Source organism: Scylla paramamosain, chromosome 27 (genome assembly GCF_035594125.1).
Source record: "Scylla paramamosain isolate STU-SP2022 chromosome 27, ASM3559412v1, whole genome shotgun sequence".
NCBI lineage: Eukaryota > Metazoa > Arthropoda > Malacostraca > Decapoda > Portunidae > Scylla > Scylla paramamosain.
This window is the reverse complement of record NC_087177.1, coordinates 8,073,956-8,094,172: the sequence shown is the minus strand read 5'-3', so window position 1 is coordinate 8,094,172 and position 20,217 is coordinate 8,073,956. Positions and strand designations below refer to the sequence as shown.

Here is a 20,217-nt window from a genome sequence, read left to right as displayed (position 1 = left end):
TCTTTGTTTTTATCTCCTATTTCCCTTCTTCTCTTCACTTTTTTTATTATTTCCATGTCATCTTAATTTTCTCTTCATCCTTTTCTCTTTTTCTCCTCCACTCCTAAACGTGTCACTTGTTTCATTACCATCGGCATTTTCTCTCCATCTCTTCTCTCTGTTCGTCTCCTTATCATCGTGTCATTCTCATATTAATCTCCCTTCCATCTTCTCTTCTCTGGTCGTCTTATCAACGCCTCATTATCATCATTTTCTCTTCATTTCTACTCATTTTCTTCCTCGTCTATTAACCTACTGTGAACTTTTTTAATTTGTGTCTCCTTATAGCCATACCTCCTCCTCCTCCTCCTCCTCCTCCTCCTCGCACCTATATTCATCTTCCCCATCACCTCACCCCTTATCGCCCCTTTCACCTCTTCACCCCTCACCCCGTCTTTCATTCTGTTACCTTCACTCCTCCCTCACCCTCCTCGACCTAACACGACTACAAAACCCTCCCGCTTCTGCCACTTCCAATAAACGTCAATTTACCAATACTGTATTCCTCCTCCTCCTCCTCCTCCTCCTCCTCCTCCTCCTCCTCCTCCTCCTCCTCCATCTTTCTTTCTCTCTCTTCATCCACCTCTTTCTTCATTTTTTTTTCTTCTCGTTGTTGTTGTTGTTATTATTATTATTATTATTATTATTATCATTATTATTATTATTATTATTATTATTATTATTATTATTATTATTGTTATTATTATTAGTTGTTATTTTTATTTTTATTGTTTTTATTATTATTATTATTATTACTAATTTTATTATTATTATTATTATCATCATCATTATTATTTTTCGTTCTCTTTTGGTTTTTACTATTATTTGTCTTTATTTCCTCCTCCTCCTCCTCCTCCTCCTCCTCCTCCTCCTCGTTTCTTCCCACAAGCTAGAGGGAACGGTAGGTGAGGAGGAGCTTAGTATAACTTATCACAAACTTCTAAAGCCTTTGAAGGGGTAACAGTTGTGCCGTTCTGTGTTCCTTCTTTGCACTACCCTTTGACCTCACCAGCACCTCTCCTTTCCCCTGTCATCTCACCAGCACCTCCCTCTCCCCTGTGATCTGACCAGCAATTCTCCCTCCCCTGTCATCTCACCAGCACCTCTCTCTCCCCTGTGATCTGACCAGCAACTCTCCCTTAGACACATCATCAGGCTGTCGCCCAAGCCTGAGGAGCGCGACCACCCCCTGCTGCTGCTGGCTCGCTGGGCCCCCGCGCGGCACCTCCCTGGTCATGGTGGACGAGCACTACAACATCTTCTATAGGCCCTCGGCAGACAAGGAGACCGTGCACCGTCTCACCCACACGGGCAGCCCTGGAGTCATCTACAACGGGGTGCCCGACTGGGTGTACGAGGGTAAGTGAAGCAGACACACACACACAGATAAACACACGTACCCACACACATAATTACCGGCAGTTCAGTAATGATCAGGCTCCGGTAACTTAATCTAAGTCCAGTCATTCATCTTGGCTTTGGCCCCATTACTTCCAGCGCCTCCTCCCCATTCCCACCTCCTTCTCCCCCCTCCCTCCTCCCGTGTTCTCGTTTTCCATGTCACACACACACACACACACACACACACACACACACACACACACACACACACACACACACACTCTCTCTCTCTCTCTCTCTCTCTCTCTCTCTCTCTCTCTCTCTCTCTCTCTCTCTCTCTCTCTCTCTCTCTCTCTCTCTCTCTCTCTCTCTCTCTCTCTCTCTCTCTCTCTCTCTCTCTCTCCATTGATTCCCTTACAAGCAATTAAAGCGTGCTGAATAAAGCTGCTGACTTCTCTTGCAGAGGAGATCCTGGGCAGTAACAGTGCCCTCTGGTTCTCTCCTGACGGGGGAAAATTGGCCTATGCATCACTGAATGACTCCCTCGTGGAGACGGTGGCCATCCCTCAGTACGTCTCCAACCACCAGCAGTACCCGACCATGCGCAACCTCAGATACCCAAAGGTGAGCTGAGCGTGCCCCGCCATGTCCCGCGCCCAGCCTGCACGCGGAGAGGCTGGGGCAGGACGCAGGTTGTTGTGTGTATAAGAACGTAATGTGTGTCACACTGTACATGCGGCAGGTGTTGTGCGTGGTGCTAATGGATGGTTTTCTTTCCAGCCCGGCCAGGAGAACCCCAAGGTCACGCTATGGGTGATTGATCTCATTAATCCGAGGTCAATTAAGCCCCGTGACCTGAAGCCCCCGAACGTGGTCAAAGACCAGTTAGTGCACTCCGCAGTGTGGTTTGTGTGGGAGGATTAACGACGTTCTTATCGTTTGTTGTCTCACTTAAGTGTAGTTTGGCCTTGGTGGCACCAACATCACTTGCACTAAGCGGCGGTGGGCGGCCGGGGGCCTTCAGTCCACGGCCCGCAGCACGGGGTTCAGTACCACACCGGGCCCGCCCGCCGTGGAGTCTGGCCCGCACTAACACCAGTGCCCGCGCGGCAACCCTCTCACTGTAATTAATACCTCCACAGGTCCAGCCGGCTAATAAATTGTCCCCAGTCAGTGTAGAGCCGCGGTGCGTTGGTAGGTAACGAAGGGCGGTGATGAGCGCCTTGCCGGCCGCGCAGGTCATCCCTCTAGAGCCACCAGAGTAAACAAACGGAGATGAGGACGTTGTTGTTCCTTGTAAACAATTTTCTTCACTTTAACATCCAAACTCACTTTTCTTGTAAGCGGCTTCACCCTCACTACTTCCGGTAGTTCTGTGTGTCCGTAGTGACGAGCCCGACAAGTAGGTGACAGTCTTCTATATGTACACAGCTTTCGGTGTAACGCTTCCTCTAAGATAGTCTCCCCTACCCCAGTTTTTGATGGATCACACGTGTTTTGTTTTGATGTGTGTCGGAGGAAGACTGTGAGTTGGTCTGTGTCCCGGCAGCGTCACGCCGGCACTCGCGGCGCCACAGCGAGCGTGCCGCGCCTTCCTCTCTCTGTGTCTCTACCGTCTCATGCATGGCCCCGGCGGCACCTGGGAACATTCTAGTCATATGTGCCAGGGCCGCCGACACCCGGCGGACGATGGGACGGTCGCTTCTCAGGGTGTTCATGAGCCCCGCACTTCAGAATCCCCCGTCCACGCCCGCCTCTAAATACAACAGCCTGAGTGGAGCTGCGTGTGTCTGGTTTTTCAGTACTAACTCAGCCTAATGTTCCCGCCCACCCCATCCTGAGATCTTGTCTGTTTTTCGGTGTGTAGTGCTAGACTCCGCCAGCTCCCCTTCATGTGACTCACGGATCCCGTAACAGTATTGGTGGGTCCATTTTACTGCCCTTGCCAAGTTGGTGACACTCAAGTGGACGAGTAACTTACGTACCTTCCTCTTGTGTTGTTATCTTCTCTCCGACCTCTTTTTTTTGAAGCGCTACCTGGGGCAAACACGCGCTGCTGTGTTTACCCTCGTGTAGTCTCTTCCATAGATGCACCACAGACACCCTCTTTTTTGCCAGATTAAAAGATACTACACTCCCTTGACCTCTTAGTCTTCCTCCTTCACAAGTGTTCACTCCTTTGTGTGTCTCCACCATCACCTGTCCACCACCCCCACCGCCACCATCAACTCCTTCTCCTCCTCCTCCACCTCCTCCTTTTTTGTCCTTCTCTCCCAGCCACCACCACCATCACCACCTCCTGAAACAAGTGGTATATACAGTTGCAGATTTATAGTCAGTGTGTGTATGTTTGTGTGTGTGTGAAAGAGAGAGAGAGAGAGAGAGAGAGAGAGAGAGAGAGGAGAGAGGAGAGGAGAGAGAGAGAGAGAGAGAGAGAGAGAGAGAGAGAGAGAGAGAGAGAGAGAGAGAGAGAGAGAGAGAGAGATCGGCTAAGAAGCACAAGATGCGTTTCAATCCTATGCCATGGGATCTAAACTGGAATTGGATCCTTTATGTAGAGTCATCAGCTGGATCTGCTGTGAAGAGAGAGAGAGAGAGAGAGAGAGAGAGAGAGAGAGAGAGAGAGAGAGAGAGAGAGAGAGAGAACGCATGTGTGTGTGTGTCTAGGCGAGCTATGTCAGAGTATTGGCGGTGATGTATGGGAGAGTTATGTCTTCCTCCTCCTCCTCCTCCTCCTCCTCCTCCTCCTCCTCCTCCTTCACATGCTTAGTATGGAGGAAGTCTCTGTTGACGCTTGGACATTATAGAATAGTGGCAGCTTCAATATCTGGGTCTTCTTTTCCCTGCCAATTTTCACCTTTCGCTTTCTCGTCCCTTCTTTCTTCTTGCCTTTCTGTGTGTCTGCTCTCTCTCTCTCTCTCTCTCTCTCTCTCTCTCTCTCTCTCTCTCTCTCTCTCTCTCTCTCTCTCTCTCTCTCTCTTGTCCATCCTTCACATATATCCTGCCATCTTCATCCTTTCACTAGCTTAAATAAACGCCTTTCTCTCTCTCTCTCTCTCTCTCTCTCTCTCTCTCTCTCTCTCTCTCTCTCTCTCTCGCTGTCAGGTGGTCAGCGCGCCTCTGTCACCCCGTTCATTCCTTCGGGAGGATCGCCACCCCGGGCCCCCCAACCCTACCCAAGCAGCCCCTCACCCCGCGCCTCCGTTCGTTGAGTCACTGTTCTGTAGCTCCTTGGTGATGCGTCTGTCTGTCTGTCTGTCTATTACTCTCTCTCTCTCTCTCTCTCTCTCTCTCTCTCTCTCTCTCTCTCTCTCTCTCTCTCTCTCTCTCTCTCTCTCTCTCTCTCAGTGCTTGTTCTTACGTTATTCCTGTTCCGTTCTTATTTTCTCTAATCCTGTCATCCTGCTGCTTGGGGAACGTGTCCCATCCTTCAGTAGATTCCTTCCCTTCCCCTTTGCTTCCTTCCTGTGCCTTCTCTCAGTTCCTGTCTCACTTTCACTGCCTCTCTCCATGTCTCCCTTGCTCACTTGCTCTTGGTCATGGTCTGTCTGTATGCCTGCCTGCCTGCCTGCCTGCCTGTCTGCTTGCTTGCTATCTGAATGCTACTGGATACTGGTGGTGGTTGTTGCTCATGCCGCCCCTCTCAGCTGATCCTGACTCCCGACTCGCTCCCCAGGCCTGAAATGTCTTGCTTCGGTGCCTCGAGCTGTTTTGTACCGGTCATTGTTTTTCCTGTTGACTTTAGTACCTGTGCTCGATGGTAGTCACTGGTTCATTTTAGTCATTCTTTCCTGTATTTTTCTTGGTCTTTCTCTGTCTGGTATATCTCTCTCTCTCTCTCTCTCTCTCTCTCTCTCTCTCTCTCTCTCTCTCTCTCTCTCTCTCTCTCTCTCTCTCTCTCTCTCTCTCTCTCTCTCTCTCTCTCTCTCTCTCTTTTATCATCATGCCGCCGCTTCCCTTCCCTTCGTCCTGTTGTCCTTCCTTCCTTCCTTCCTTCCTTTCCAAAATCAGTAGTTTCCAGCTTGCACACTGCTGCCCTTCTCACTCTGTCACTTGGGCCCACTCACCCCCCCCCCTATCCCTGCCCCCCAGCCACACTCAACACCAACGCCGCGCCCTACACCACCACTACGCCACTTCCCACCCTAACACACATTCCTGCTAATCTCTCTTCTATCCTTCTTTTTGCTTGACTGTAGATTCCCAAAAACTTATGTTATCTTTAAAATTTTCATGACAGATTATTATTATCGTAGATTTGTTCAATTTTATAGCACTCGTTTTTTTTTTTTTTTGACAATGAACAAAAAAATATGTTTTGGTTAACATTGTGCACGATCGATTTTCTTTTTCTTTTTCCTTTCGTTCTTTCTTTATTTTTTTTACCATTTATACATCTACTATATGAATGCACATTAGAATTTTCAATATATATCAAATGTCATGCCTTTTTTTTCATTTTTTCTACAATTTTGATATCAAAGGCCACATTTTTTCCTCCTGTGGATCAAATCGAATCAGCCTGTCACTGTGGCTCGCTCGCTCCGTGACGCCACGCCCTGTCACTGTGAATAGCGTGTGGTGTCACGGGTCTTGCATCTGTGTGTGTGTGTGTGTGTGTGTGTGTGTGTGTGTGTGTGTGTGTGTGTGTGTGTGTGTGTGTGTGTGTGTGTGTGTGTGTGTGTGTGTGTGTGTGTGTGTGTGTGTGTCCCTTCACTGAGACCATATCAAAGCAGGATGTATAGACAGTTACAACAAACACTCAGAGAAACAGTACAGGACCCCTTTGTGTGTGTGTGTGTGTATATGTGTGTGTGAGAGAGAGAGAGAGTGTGTGTGTGTGTGTGAGCAGCCTCCATGCATGCCTAGCCTCACCTTACTTAAGACAATAGGAAGAGAAGCAGTCCATCCTGCCCCACCACTGCCGCCCCCTGACCCCCATCCTCACCCCAGGGACCACTACTTCACGGCGCTCTCCTGGGTGGACAACGAGATGGTTAGCGTGGTGTGGATGAACAGAGCTCAGAACATCTCCGTCATCACCATCTGCTCTCCACCTCTCTATTTCTGCGAGATGGTGAGTGTGACATCCGCCCATTGACCTTTTTCTGTCCCTCTCTCTCCTTTTAGCTCTTTCGCCGCGATATGGAACAATTCACAACACTAAAGGCAATGTATAGAATCCTTTAGAGTATCTACGAGGAAGAAAACGGATGAAAAGAGCAGGTTATCCAGTGTCTATTTAGTATTATGCTCAGAGGAGGCTGTAGAAAGATAATAAACACTTTAGAGTAATTTGTTATTAAGGAGACATGCCAAATCGGAGGAGTGAAAGAGTTAATGAGACTGTTACCTGAAGTTATTAGTACGATTTTATTCCTTTCCACACTTCTTCCAATTAGTTTCTCTTGCTCTTAACCAACACTTTTGCTTCTACCGAGGCTGTAATGCTGGTTCTTTGTGGTTTGTTTACCTGTGGGTGTCGATTAGCATTCATTCCTTCGTTTCTGCCTCTCTCTCTCTCTCTCTCTCTCTCTCTCTCTCTCTCTCTCTCTCTCTCTCTCTCTCTCTCTCTCTCTCTCTCTCTCTCTCTCTCTCAATCATTCTTTGACTAATGAGAGAATGAATCTTGTTGACTAATGTAATCTTAACTAATTCATCCAAACTTAACTTAACGTAATTTTTACCAACATAACTTTACCTTACCCAAAAGAAGCGAGGATGTATTTTCTTTCCATTTATAAGGTGCCTTGACCATGGACATAAAAAATTACAAAAAGAAAGTCTTCATGTAACTGCATACTTCATTTGAATAATTCTAGACTTTCATCAGTGTGTGAGTTGCCCGACCACACTTTCCTTCCTTTTACTGTCAGTCTGAAAATTTTACCGTAACCTTGCATCACTACGTTTAATGTAGTTGAGAAGCCATGACAGTCAAAGAATCACTAGTGTTTGTGGCGTAATATTGTGATGTGCGATGCTGTAATTATGACTTCAGTATTACGGCGCTATCAGTCAATCTATCAGTCAGTCATTCAATCAACTTTTACTCCATTTATTTATATCTCTCCATCTCTCCCTCTTACTCATAACTCACCCCATCTCTTTCCTTTCCTTTCATTCTTATCACTCTATTTCAATGTTCCTTTATATCCTATTCTTTCCAGCACCTTTCTGACCACTCACCTTCCATCCCCCATCTTTAACGTGCCTCTCTCATCCCCCATCCTCCCACGCCTCTCCAACTCTCATCCTCTCCAAACCTTCCCACGCTTTTAGTTCCCAACTTTCCACCTTCCCTCTTCCTCGTTCACACCCCTATAACCGCTCTCCCTCTTCCGTTACGCTTCATTTATGTTTTATTCTTTCCTCTCATTGTGGCGCCTTGATTACTGCTTGTTTGTTCGTGTTTGTGTCTGCGTGGTAATGTGTTTCTTCTTTTTATCTTGTTTTCTTTACTTTCCTCTCTCTTTCGTTCTCTTTTTATTTTTTTTATTTTTTTTGTCAGCTTTTTATTGTGTCTTCTCGTTAGTCTGTGGTTATTTTAAGTGCTGTGTATTTCTGTTTGTATCTTTTTTTCTTTACTTTCGTCTCTGCTTTTTTTTCCTCTCTCTTTTTCTTTCTTTCTTTGTCACCGTGTCCTTTGTTCTCCGTGTTGTGTTGCTGTTTATTTACTTTCTTTTCATCTCGTTATAGTTTCAGCTTATGTGCATTGCGTGTCCTTCCTTCCTTCTTTCCTTCCTTCCTTTCTTTCTTCTTTCCTCCCTTCCCTCCTCCTTTCCTTCTTTTCATCCTTGTCTACTTCCATCTTTCCTCCCTTTATTTTATTCAATCATTTTTTTCCTTTCTTGCTTCCTTGTTTGTCTACTTCCTTAATTGCTTCCTTCCTTATGTGTTTCTTTTCCTCCTTGCTTCCTCCCTTTCTTTTAATTTCTTTCCTTCCTTGTTTGTTTGCTTACTTGTTTGTGCACTTTATCCTCCCTCCTTCCTTTCCCTCCCTCTCTTTCTTTTCTTTCCTTCAATTCCTCCTTTCCTTACTCTTCCGTTACTTTTTTCTGTCTTTTCCTTCCTTCCCTCCTTCCTTCCTTCATTAATTTCTTCCTCCCACCTCCCTTCCTCCTCTGTCTATCTCTCTCAGCAAAATGGAATGGTTAGTTTAATGATAGTAGCAATAGAAACAGTATTAGTAGTAGGAGGAAAAGGAGGAGAATAAGTTGTTGTTTTTGGTGGTGGTGGTGGTGGTGGTGGTGGTGGTGGTGGTGGTGGTGGTGGTGGTGGTGTAAATGGACAGCACAATCGGGGAAATATGTTTACTGAAGAGAAAAGTTTGTCGTGGAAGAGAAGAGTGATAGGAAGCAGGAGGCAGACAGGTAGCGAAAACAAAAGTTGGTGCTGGTGTTGGTGTGTGTTGGGGAATTGTATCAGGGCTGTGGTGAACGATATACGTGATGTTGCTTTGTTGTCACGTATGCTTGTAATTATCGTGATTGCCTGTTATTACGCGAGGAATTGAAGCGATTACGTGGGAATCCATAACTAACGTGTTCAAGGGTTCGATATAGCCTCGTGAATGTACCTATTTATTTATTTATCCATTTGTTTATTTAATCCTAACGTGCTGATTGGTTGTTTTAGAGATTTAAATTTTTCAGAGATAATTGATAATGATGGGGGTTGATTATGATGGTGATGTTAATAGTTTTACTTGATTCATTAGTAATTACAGTGGTTGTGCTCTAAGACGTCTCGTTCTCCCACTACGACTATTTTCCAAAGGTCACAAATATGATTAGTTGGGTTTTCATGTGTGTTTTCTCTATTAATGGTGAAGAATTGTCAGTCTGTCACTAGAACCCCCCAAAATATACCCTTGAAAATTCCAAAGACCACTCTCTCTCTCTCTCTCTCTCTCTCTCTCTCTCTCTCTCTCTCTCTCTCTCTCTCTCTCTCTCTCTCTCTCTCTCTCTCTCTCTCTCTCTCTCTCTCTCTATTTTGACTCATACTTTTTTTTTGTTTTTGTGCTTTTTTTTTTTTGTACTCACCTTCATTTTCATCCCTCCCTCTCTCCTCCCTCCTTCACCCTTCCCTCCTTCACCCTTCCCATCACCTTCCCTCTCCATACCAGTACTGAACAACAGATTTCTTCGCCGCGAGACCTTTTCTCCTGACGCAGTGACGAGTTTTAAGTTTCCATATATTAGGAATTTTAATGGTCGTGAGGTGATGGTGGTGGTGGTGGTAGTTAGGTTATTATTATTATTATGTTATGTCCTTATTTGTTATGTTCTTATTTTCACTTATTTTCCTGTGTTCTTACGTTCTTAAATTGCAGCTTTTCCTTATTTTCTTATGTTCAGAGCCTCTTAAATCGTGTGGCTTTGAGTTATATTCTTATTTTCGTATGTTTTTTACGTCCTTAAATTACAGCTTCCTTTATTTTCTACATTCTTGCGTTCTTAAATTGCAGATTTCTTTATTTTCTTATATTCTTACGTTCTCAAATTGCAGCGTTCCTATATTTTCCTATGTCCTTAGCTTCTTAAATCCTCTTGCATTGAATGGGTTTTGTTCCTGTGCTCCTAAACGTGACTCTTACCCGTTGCTTCCTCCTCCCTTTCACAGACGCACCGGGAGCAGTCAGGCGGGCGTGGGTGGGTGGAGCTGTACGACGCGCCCATCTTCTCCACGGACGGCCAGAGTTTCCTGGTGCGCCTCCCCGTCAGGAATGGCAACCAGGGGGAGTTCAAGCACGTCAACTTGTACAACGTCCGGATACACCAGGTCATCCCCATTACCCACGGCGCCTACGAGGTCACAGAAATCCTTGGCTGGGATCAGAACAATAACTATATGTGAGAGTTTTGTTGTGTTCTGTTGTTGTTGTTAGGTGTGTTTTTTTGTAAGGGTTTTAGGTGAGTTTGTTGTGTTCTGTGTGTTGTTCGTTTTATTTGTTTATCTGTTTATCTAGAATTGAAGATCGTTTCCTTTTCGTCTGTTTGTGTGTGTGTATATGTGTGTGTGTGTGTATGTTGACAGTATGTATATTTCCTTTCTACACCATCAGTCCTTCACCTTATCTTTACATCACCACACCTCAACACACCTGCAAACCATCCCAGCATATCTACAATCCTGCACCACCATACTTCCAAACCTCCCCACTACACCACACCTGCAGATTTCCCATCACCACTGCACATAACTCACCACACCTCCAAACCTCCGCAGAACACTTCTAGACCTTCCCAAATCATCACCACATCGTTACACCTTCCCACCACACCTCAAGACCTCCCTAACACAGACTACCCCAACACTTCAACACCTCGCGCACCACACCACTTTTACACCTCCACAACAACACTTCACCACCCCATAGCACTTGCCCCTCACACCTCAACACCACTTCTCATGCCCCCCATAGTTACTACATAGCCACGATGGAAGGCAAGCCAGGGGACCGCCACCTGTTCCGCACCTCAGACGTCACCTCACCCATGATGCTGATGCCAGACTGCCTCTCCTGCCTCGAAGCTGACAACAACACGGACACCTGCCTGTACAACCGAGCCCACTTTTCCAAGGACTTCAGTTACTACGTGCTGGAGTGCCAGGGACCAGACGTACCCCGGGTCTACCTCTTCTCAACGTGGAGTAACCAGGTAGTTAACGAGGGAAGGTGTGCTGGTTAAGCTCTTTTTTTTTTTAGAGGTGTTTTTTTTTATTGTTTCGCCTGTGTGTGTTAACTTCAATTTTTTTTCTCTCTCTTTTTTTCGAGGTCTCCGTGTTTGTTTTCCCTGTTTTTTTTTTTTTTCCATTTTTTCTTCTTTTTACGCTTGGATCTTCTTTATCTGTGTTTGTATATTTATGTGTGTGTGTGTGTGTGCGCATGTGTATTATATACACAATATAATATATATATATATATATATATATATATATATATATATATATATATATATATATATATATATATATATATATATATATAATATTAGGTTTTGATTTCTCTCTCTCTCTCTCTCTCTCTCTCTCTCTCTCTCTCTCTCTCTCTCTCTCTCTCTCTCTCTCTCTCTCTCTCTCTCTCTCTCTCTCTCTCTCTCTCTCTCTCTCTCTCTCTCTCTCTCTCTCTCTCTCTCTCTCTCTGCTGTTGTCGTTCTTTGAGTAATGTTTCTGTATCTTGTTTTTGTTCTTTCCTTTATGTTTCTGTTGTTTTGTGTTGTGCTGCGTTGTGTTGTGTTGTGTTCCTGCCAGGCCGCGGTGGTGGCGGGTCGTCAGGCTCGCCTTTCGTGTGCACGTGTTGTTTTGTTTAGCCCTTTAGTCCTTGAGTCCCAGGCCATCTCCTCTCTTCACTTATTCAGTTTTTGGGTCAAAGGAGCAAAGTTCACCCCAATAAGTTGCCCTTTGATCCTCCTGGGACACGAACCTAAGTATTTTTGATGGTTGTTATCTCACAAACCACATTGAAGCTTCAAGGTGATCAAAACAACTTGGTGTGCGGTTCCAGAGTGATGACAAGAATGAAGCCACTGACAGAAAGGGGTCGTCTCTTATGAACCAGTACCCCAGGGTAAGACAGCAGACTCGCCTGATTTACCCTCATCTTTCGCCTGTGTCTTCTCAAGGCTTGCCCTGTCAAACCCGGGTATCGTGAAGCCCGTGGACACGCAAAAAAGTGTTGTGTTCGTGCACCGTTGCTGCCCCGCCTGACGCCACCCTACCGCCCGCTCAGCCTTGAAGGGCATCGTTCATACAAAGCATTTTAACTTTTGCAAATTAGATAACTGCTCCAGAATTTGCTTAACTCTAACTTGAAGCAGCTTTGGGCTCTCGGGGTGGCCGCCAGGCGAGGCCTCGCTCGTAACGCTGGAAACTGCGTCATAAACTTTGCCTTCATAACATGATAAAGCTCTCCGGGACCACTTCCTCCTGCCGTGTTCTCGTCTTCCCCTCAACTCCTCACTCACTCTGCCTCATAAATTAACTTTGGTGCGCCAATATAGAGTTTTTAGCATAACAACTTAAGCCTATCTTTCTCTGATCTCGCTTACATATTATTTACCTCGGTGAAGGAGTCTTTTTTTTCACTAAATAGCTTGAGCTCCCTTATTTATTTATTTATTTTTTAACTAACCACCCCCACCACTACCACCACTACTATTTTGATTCGCGCACACTGTTATACGCACCTGTCTTGTATGTATGTATCAGAGAGAGAGAGAGAGAGAGAGAGAGAGAGAGAGAGAGAGAGAGAGAGAGAGAGAGCGCAAACAGATCCCCCTAGGGCACCACAGACACCCACACCTCTCCCCCTGCCGCAGCTCATCTACACGTTGGACAACTACAGTGAGCTGAGGGAGCGTGTGGAGGAGATGGCGCTGCCCAAGACCCAGACGTTCCGCGTGGAGCTGGAGGGCGACAACCCCTACACCTACCACGTGCAGCTCCTCCTCCCCCCGGGCTTCAGGGACGACGAGATCACGCAGTACCCCATGGTCGTGCACGCGTGAGTACCCCGTCATGGTTGTTACTGGGTGTTACATGGGTGTTAGTAGGTGTTATTGGGTGTTACTGGGTGTTACATGGGTGTTATTAGGTGTTACTGGGTGTTACTGGGGTGTTACTGGGTGTTACTGGGTGTTATTGGGTGTTACTGGGTGTTACTGGGTGTTACATGGGTGTCACTGGGTGTTACTGGGTGTTACTGGGTGTTACTGGATGTTATTGGGTGTTACTGGGGTGTTACTGGTTGTTATTGGGTGTTATTGGGTGTTACTGGGTGTTTACTGGGTGTTACATGGGTGTTACCGGGTGTTATTGGGTGTTACTGGGTGTTACATGGGTGTTATTGGGTGTTATTGGGTGTTACTGGGTGTTACTGTGTTACTGGGTGTTACTGGGTGTTACTGGGTGTTACATAGGTGTTATTGGGTGTTACTGGGTGTTACTGAGTGTTATTTGGTGTTACTGGGTGTTACTGGGTGTTATTGGGTGTTACTGTGTGTTACATGGGTGTTATTTGGTGTTATTGGGTGTTACTGGGTGTTATTGGGTGTTACTGAGTGTTATTTGGTGTTACTGGGTGTTACTGGGTGTTACTGAGTGTTATTTGGTGTTACTGGGTGTTACTGGGTGTTATTGGGTGTTACTGGGTGTTACTGGGTGTTATTGGGTGTTATTGGGTGTTACTGGGTGTTACTGGGTGTTACTGGGTGTTACTGGATGTTAATGGGTGTTACTGGGTGTTACATGCGTGTTACTGGGTGTTACTGGGTGTTACATGGGTGTTACTGGGTGTTATTGGATGTTACTGGGTGTTACTGGGTGTTACTAGGTGTTACTGGGTGTTACTGGGTGTTACTGGGTGTTATTGGGTGTTATTGGGTGTTGTTATTGGGTGTTACTGGGTGTTACTGGGTGTTACTGGGTGTTACTGGGTGTTACTGGGTGTTACATGGTGTTACTGGGTGTTACTGGGTGTTACTGGGTGTTATTGGGTGTTACTGGGTGTTACTGGGTGTTATTGGGTGTTACTGGGTGTTATTGGGTGTTATTGGGTGTTACTTGGTGTTATTGGGTGTTACTGGGTTCCCGTCGCGCTATTTAAGTTAAGGGCCGTTCTTAACTTGACCCAACCTAACTTAGCCTAACCTAATGTGATCTAACCTTTGTAAACTTATCTAACCTGACATAACGTTACCTGACCTAACCTGGACTAACCTAACTTGACCGAACATTTACCTATCTAACGTGACCCAGCATAACCTAATCTAACCTAACCTTAGCCAACCCGAAATTTATCTTATTATTATGTTCCTCTTCTTCTTACATAAAAGTTCTTACTCAACTATATATTTATATTTTTTTTTTCCACCCGACTGAGTTAAGTTTGCTGTGTCCTGTCCTTTGAAACTGTTTCACTATATTTTTCTCCATGTCTGAAAATGTTTTTGGTGCACGCGACCTCTTCTGGTCATATATCTTGCTGATCCATTGCGCTTCCTCTTATCACTTACTTTTAGACTTTACAGAGAGAGAGAGAGAGAGAGAGAGTTTTGTTTTCATTCGCGGTCTGTGTGTTCCTTTGTCTCTTCTTTCACCTTCCTGTTTGGGTACTCGTACTTTTGATCTCCCACGTCATCCCATGTGTACCTTTCTCTCTCTCCAGTTTCCTCCTAGCGTTTTATGTGTACCCCTGTATTATGTCTCCTGTGATTCCTCCATTTCGTGTACTTTTTTTCTTCATTTGCTGGTTCTTTTCTCTATTTCTTCTTCTTATTATTATTTTTCTTGTATAGTAAAATCGAGATCATCTATTATTCTAAAAAAACACAACTTCATTAAGCTTCAGTCCGTTACTTCTATTTAATCCTTCTCTATCAAACTTTTCCTCTCCTCTGACTGGGAGTGAGTTAAGGAAGTGATAAGTAACCTAAGAGGGAGTTAGGGCGGCGAAGAGTGACTTAAACAAACTAATTAGAGGTTAATGTGCCAACTTCAGGAAGCTTGCACCACCAGTCTGCAGCCTTGATAGCCCCGGAAGTTGAGTTGTGTGTGTTTACAAGGAGGTAGGAAGGAAGGTAGAATCTGTACCTGTAGGCTTATGTTTTTAATTATGTCAGTATAGGAGGTTTACGTTAATTCTCTCTATCTCTCTCTCTCTTTTGGTCATGCCTTGGGGTTTAGAAGTGCCCCCTTTGCCATGCTGTTTACTGAAGGAAATAGGAAAAGCAGGAAAGGAGAGGTAAAACAAGGAATAGACCATGCACAATACTGGTGAATTAAATTAAAACGAAATTAGTCTCCCCTTAGTTCTAGAGTAAATCCAAATAAGTAACATTAGATTCCTTTCTGAACCGTAAAATAAAAAATTAAATTCACATATGTATCAGTCATCAATAATCTGAATGCCAAAAATACCTGTCGGTCTGTCTGTCTGTCTGTATGTAAGCTTTTCTATCTCACTCACGTAACACTTTGACTGATCTTTTCACACAAAACACCTGGTCCCTTTCCTCCTCCTCACCTCCCTTCCCTTCCGCCTCCGCATCACGTGGCAGCTTTAAGCTCTCATAAGACTCGACACTGCTTTGCATACAAGAGCGTTCTGGGTCCCGTTACACACATAATGATCTGCTCTTGATCTTAAGTATCCCCGACTAAGGTTGTGTGCGTTTATGCAATGACGATATTTAACGTATATTTAGAGAGAATGTGATGCTTTTAAGTTAGGAAGGTTCAGTGTGTGTGTCTGTGTGTGTGTGTGTGTGTGTGTGTGTGTGTGTGTGTGTGTGTCATAGTCTGTTGGTGATGAAGGTAGATGATATTATTTTTGTGTGTTTATAAGAAGATAGAGTGTGTAAGAAGGGGACTAGGAGAGGGAGAGAGAGAAGGAAGTAGGGAGGAAGAGAAAGAGGAGGGACAGACAGAGAGATAGAGAGAGAGAATCTAGTTGATATATGTAAAATTTCTCTCTCTCTCTCTCTCTCTCTCTCTCTCTCTCTCTCTCTCTCTCTCTCTCTCTCTCTCTCTCTCTCTCTCTCTCTCTCTCTCTCTCTCTCTCTCTCTCTCTCTACACTCGTCTTCCTCCTTCCTTCCCTCTCTCCCTCCCCCCTTTCCCTTCCTCCCTTCTTCCCTCTTTCCCTTCCTCTCCCTGTCCCTCTTTCCACCACCTACCTCCTCTTACACATCCTCCGCTCCCACTCACACACACAAACACAAATGAAACATCCACCACCACCACCATCATCAAATTTTTACCCTCCCTCCGTCCTCCCTCAACCTAACCTAACCTTCAGTCTCGCAGTCATATACCAACATCATTATCCCCACACTCTGCCTCTCCCCAGATACGCGGCGCCAGGGTCCCAGGCCGTCACCAGCAAGATGCAGTTCTCTTGGGGGACATACCTCGCCTCCAAGAAGAAGATGATCTACGCTATGATCGACGGACGGGGCTCAGGGTTCCAGGGAGACAAGATTAAACGTGAGGTAAGGAAGGCGGAAGCGAATGGAAGGGAAGGGAAGGGAAGGTTGAGATAAGTTGGTAGTGACGATGGTGCCTGGGTGGCTGACTGAATGCCTGAGTAAATGGAAGAGAGTTTTGGGTTGGTGTGAGCGGGAATGGGGAGCAGGGAGGGGAGAAAAGAGGTAAATTAGATGGTGTAAAGGAAGAAAATGGGTCATAGAGAGAGGAGTCTGAGAGGAAGAGGGGAGGAGGGGAGATGTACGAATAAAGAGAGAAATAAAGGAGGAAATAGAAAAGAAAGGAAAGAGAATGAGTCAGTAAAGAGAAGATGGACGTAGCGAAGAGGAAAGGAGGGAAGGAAGGAAGGAAGGAACGAGGGAGAGAGGGAAGAAGGAAGAAGGGAAAATTTTCGCAGTAAAGGAGATGGTAAAACAGGGAACGACGCAATGCAAGGTAAATATAGAAAGGAGTAAGAAGAGGGAAAGTATGAGGAAGGAAGTAAATCAAATAATCAAAGAAGAAAAATAAAACTAAAAGCAAACGAAAAAGTGGAGAGAGAGAGAAAGAGAAGATGAAAATAAAAAGAAACGAAGATAAACATAGAAGAAAAGAGACAAAATATGGAGTAAGTAGAAGCGGGAACAATAATGAAGAAAATAATTAAGCGAGAGAAAAAAAAAAATGATACAGAAGGAGGAAGAAATACTGCCAAAATTAGTTTAACGCGGCGGGGGAGAGAAGAGAGATGATGAAAAAACGGAAGAATGAAACAAGATGAAGGAAGATAGACGGACAGTGAAAGAGAGAGAAAAAGAGACAGGCAAGCGAGGCCTAAACTTTCTCGTTCCCACATTTATGCGAACACTCTCTTGAGTTTCAATTGTAAACACTGTCAAAATGCAAATGAAACTGCAGTGGACCTTGTATTAGAGAGAGAGAGAGAGAGAGAGAGAGAGAGAGAGAGAGAGAGAGAGAGAGAGAGAGAGAGAGAGAGAGAGAGAGAGAGAGAGAGAGAGAGAGAGAGAGAGAGAGAGAGAGAGAGAGAGGCAAACACCCGCAATAGTATGACAGTGTGACCTCCTTTATCTGCGAGTATATAATATATTTCACCCTGTATTTCTCTGTATAGTTGTATTATGTGAGTCATTATTTTCAAACGCTCATCTAATTAAATGCGGAACTTTAACTTAAAAACCCACAACTTTTCTCTATCACAGTGTACTTTATCTTGTAGTGTTTACATGAAAGAGAGAGAGAGAGAGAGAGAGAGAGAGAGAGAGAGAGAGAGAGAGAGAGAGAGAGAGAGAGAGAGAGAGAGAGAGAGAGAGAGAGAGAGAGAGAGAGAGAGAGAGAGAGAGAGAGATTTAAAATTCAAATAGCCAAAAGAAAAATCACTTTCCCTTTACTTTATAAAAAAAATGCCCTTTTCCTTTGTCTTTTATGCTTTAAAGTACTAGAAATTTTAAACATTTCAGCCGGAGGGTATAATCGAGAATGAGGGAACTAGTGGAGGGGAATAAAGTTACTGAAGGAATGAGTGAGAATAAAGAATGTCAATGCCGAATGTGTGTGTTAATGTGGAAACTGGCATTATGGAAGTGTGCATGAATGAATGAGACCGCGGCTGGAGGAATGCTAATAAAGGTAGTGAAGTAAAGGAGAATATGAAACGTCAAGACTGAATGTACGATATAGTTGAAAGAACAATGCGGAAAAAAAATTGCAATTCTCGGCGTGGGTACGGATGAATGGAACCTTGAATGCAACAAACCCAATGAAGGGAGTGGAATGGGTGAGAACTGTGGAATGCGAAAAGTGGAATTCTCGAAGTGGACATGAATGAAAAGACGTGAATGGAGGAATGCTTTTGCTAGTGTAGTGAGGGAGAATATGAAATATGAAGGCTGAGTGTTATGTGTTAGTCTGAAAAGTGGAGTTCTAGTGGTGGATAGAAATGAGTGTTGGAATGATACGGAGTGGAGTAGAATGCTGAAAAGTTGAATTGTTGAAGTGGATAAGAATGACTGAGACAGCGAATGTAGGGACGTTAATGAGACTGTGATAACGTTAATGAAGTAAGTGAGATGAATGAATGGATCGTGGATGGAGGTAAAGAGAGTGAAGATAAAGGAGTTTGCACAGCGAGAAGATAAAGTTTGTAACGGTGAAGGACAGTAGAAGGTGAAATGAGCTGACCGTAACTTGTCGGCAGATATACCACGAGCTGGGCGGCAAGGAGGTGAAGGACCAGGTAGCGGTGGCCAAGTACCTGCGCGATAACCTGCACTTCGTCCACCCGCGCAAGATCACCATTTGGGGCTGGAGTTACGGCGGCTACGTCACCACCATGGCTCTGGCTCGCGACGCCGACAACGTTTTCTCCTGTGGCATGGCTGTGGCCCCCGTGGCTCGCTGGGAACACTACGGTAAGGCCACGACCGTCCTTCTGCAGTATACACTCATTCTCCCTCATGCCACAACCTCACAGGCGCACACAGTCGCAGTTTGTCGTTTTGCATAGTTGGACCAGTTTTGGAGCGTTAGTCGATCTCGTTCACTATTTTTACATGTCAGTTATTCATCGTATTTAAGCCTGTTTACGTATGCATCGTGAGTCAGGTTTAATAGCTCCTTTCATGGCCCCCTCTTGCCCCGTTGGTCTTCGTCACAACATTTAATTTAGTATCGCGCGATCGCCTTATCAATTAATTGCCGTCATTGATATATGTAAACTGAGTCTGCTTTGATCAGGTCGTTGCAATCCGCGCATACACACACACACACACACACACACACACACACACACACACACGAAACTCAGAGAATGGATGAGAGCTAACAGATACAACATAATTAGATACGTTCAGAATAGGCACGGCAGCTGACACACATTGGCAGCCGTAAAACAGAAAGAGAAAGAGAAAAAGAAGTAAGACGGCGGCTTAGCAGACTTAAATGACCTGGAAGACTTAAGGAGAAAAAAAAACTACAAATCACGTGATAATTTTCATATAAGAAGGCTTCTAACTAATGGCAACAGCAACTGAAAGAAAAAACAAACGAAAATGAGTCAAGGGCATTTTTTATTAGTGAAGTGATAGTCTAACACGTACAAGTATTCTACACCATTAGTGAAAAGAGCACATGAAAACTCATTTAATCATTCCAGTAGCCTCTAAAAATAGTCATGATTAAAGAAAGTGTCTAAGATAGGAACCTGTGTTGCCTCTCGCCTCCTTCCTCTCCCAGTCACTGCCTCGCCTTCCTCTCCCAGTCATATCCTCGCCTCCTTCCTCTCCCAGTCACAGCCTCGCCTCCTTCCTCTCCCAGTCACAGCCTCGCCTCGTTCCTCTCCCAGTCACAGCCTCGCCTCCTTCCTCTCCCAGTCACAGGCTTTCCTCCTTCGCCACCCTCTCACAGTCTTGTCTCCTTCCTCTCCCACTCATAACATGCCTCGCCCTTTCCTCCCCGCAGACTCGGTGTACACAGAGCGCTACATGGGGTCGCCGCGCGTGTACCCCGGTAGCAACTACAAGGGGTACGAGGCCGCAGACGCTACGAAGGTGGTAGGCAACCTGAAGGGCAAGATGTTCCTGCTGGTACACGGGACGGCTGACGACAACGTGCACTACCACCATTCCATGATGCTGGCCAAGGCGCTGGTGGACGAGGATGTTCTCTTCCAGCAGATGGTAGGACGGCTCAGAACTGGCATGTTGTGTGTTAGGTTTAGTTAAGTTAGGTTTAGTTTGATTTATTCAGTGCCTTGATTTCAATGATGATCCTTTCAGTGTGTAGATGAAGATCTCAAAAAAGTGTCATATTTTGCCGATAAATAAACAGCCGAAGAGTGGAAATTAGTAAAT

At 45.1% G+C, this 20,217-nt stretch overlaps 1 protein-coding gene across 1 annotated transcript in view; it reads left to right on the top strand.

The window, feature by feature from the left end:
* LOC135114129 (venom dipeptidyl peptidase 4-like) overlaps window positions 1-20,217 on the top strand; it is a 58,601-nt gene that overhangs the window by 36,129 nt on the left and 2,255 nt on the right. The window contains exons 5-15 of the mRNA XM_064029849.1: window positions 1,183-1,398; window positions 1,844-2,004; window positions 2,161-2,285; window positions 6,334-6,457; window positions 10,006-10,235; window positions 10,808-11,045; window positions 11,891-11,953; window positions 12,705-12,889; window positions 16,233-16,374; window positions 18,564-18,777; window positions 19,826-20,043. Of these exons, the coding sequence (XP_063885919.1) occupies window positions 1,183-1,398; window positions 1,844-2,004; window positions 2,161-2,285; window positions 6,334-6,457; window positions 10,006-10,235; window positions 10,808-11,045; window positions 11,891-11,953; window positions 12,705-12,889; window positions 16,233-16,374; window positions 18,564-18,777; window positions 19,826-20,043 (1,916 nt within the window). The remainder of the gene's footprint in view (window positions 1-1,182; window positions 1,399-1,843; window positions 2,005-2,160; window positions 2,286-6,333; window positions 6,458-10,005; window positions 10,236-10,807; window positions 11,046-11,890; window positions 11,954-12,704; window positions 12,890-16,232; window positions 16,375-18,563; window positions 18,778-19,825; window positions 20,044-20,217) is intronic.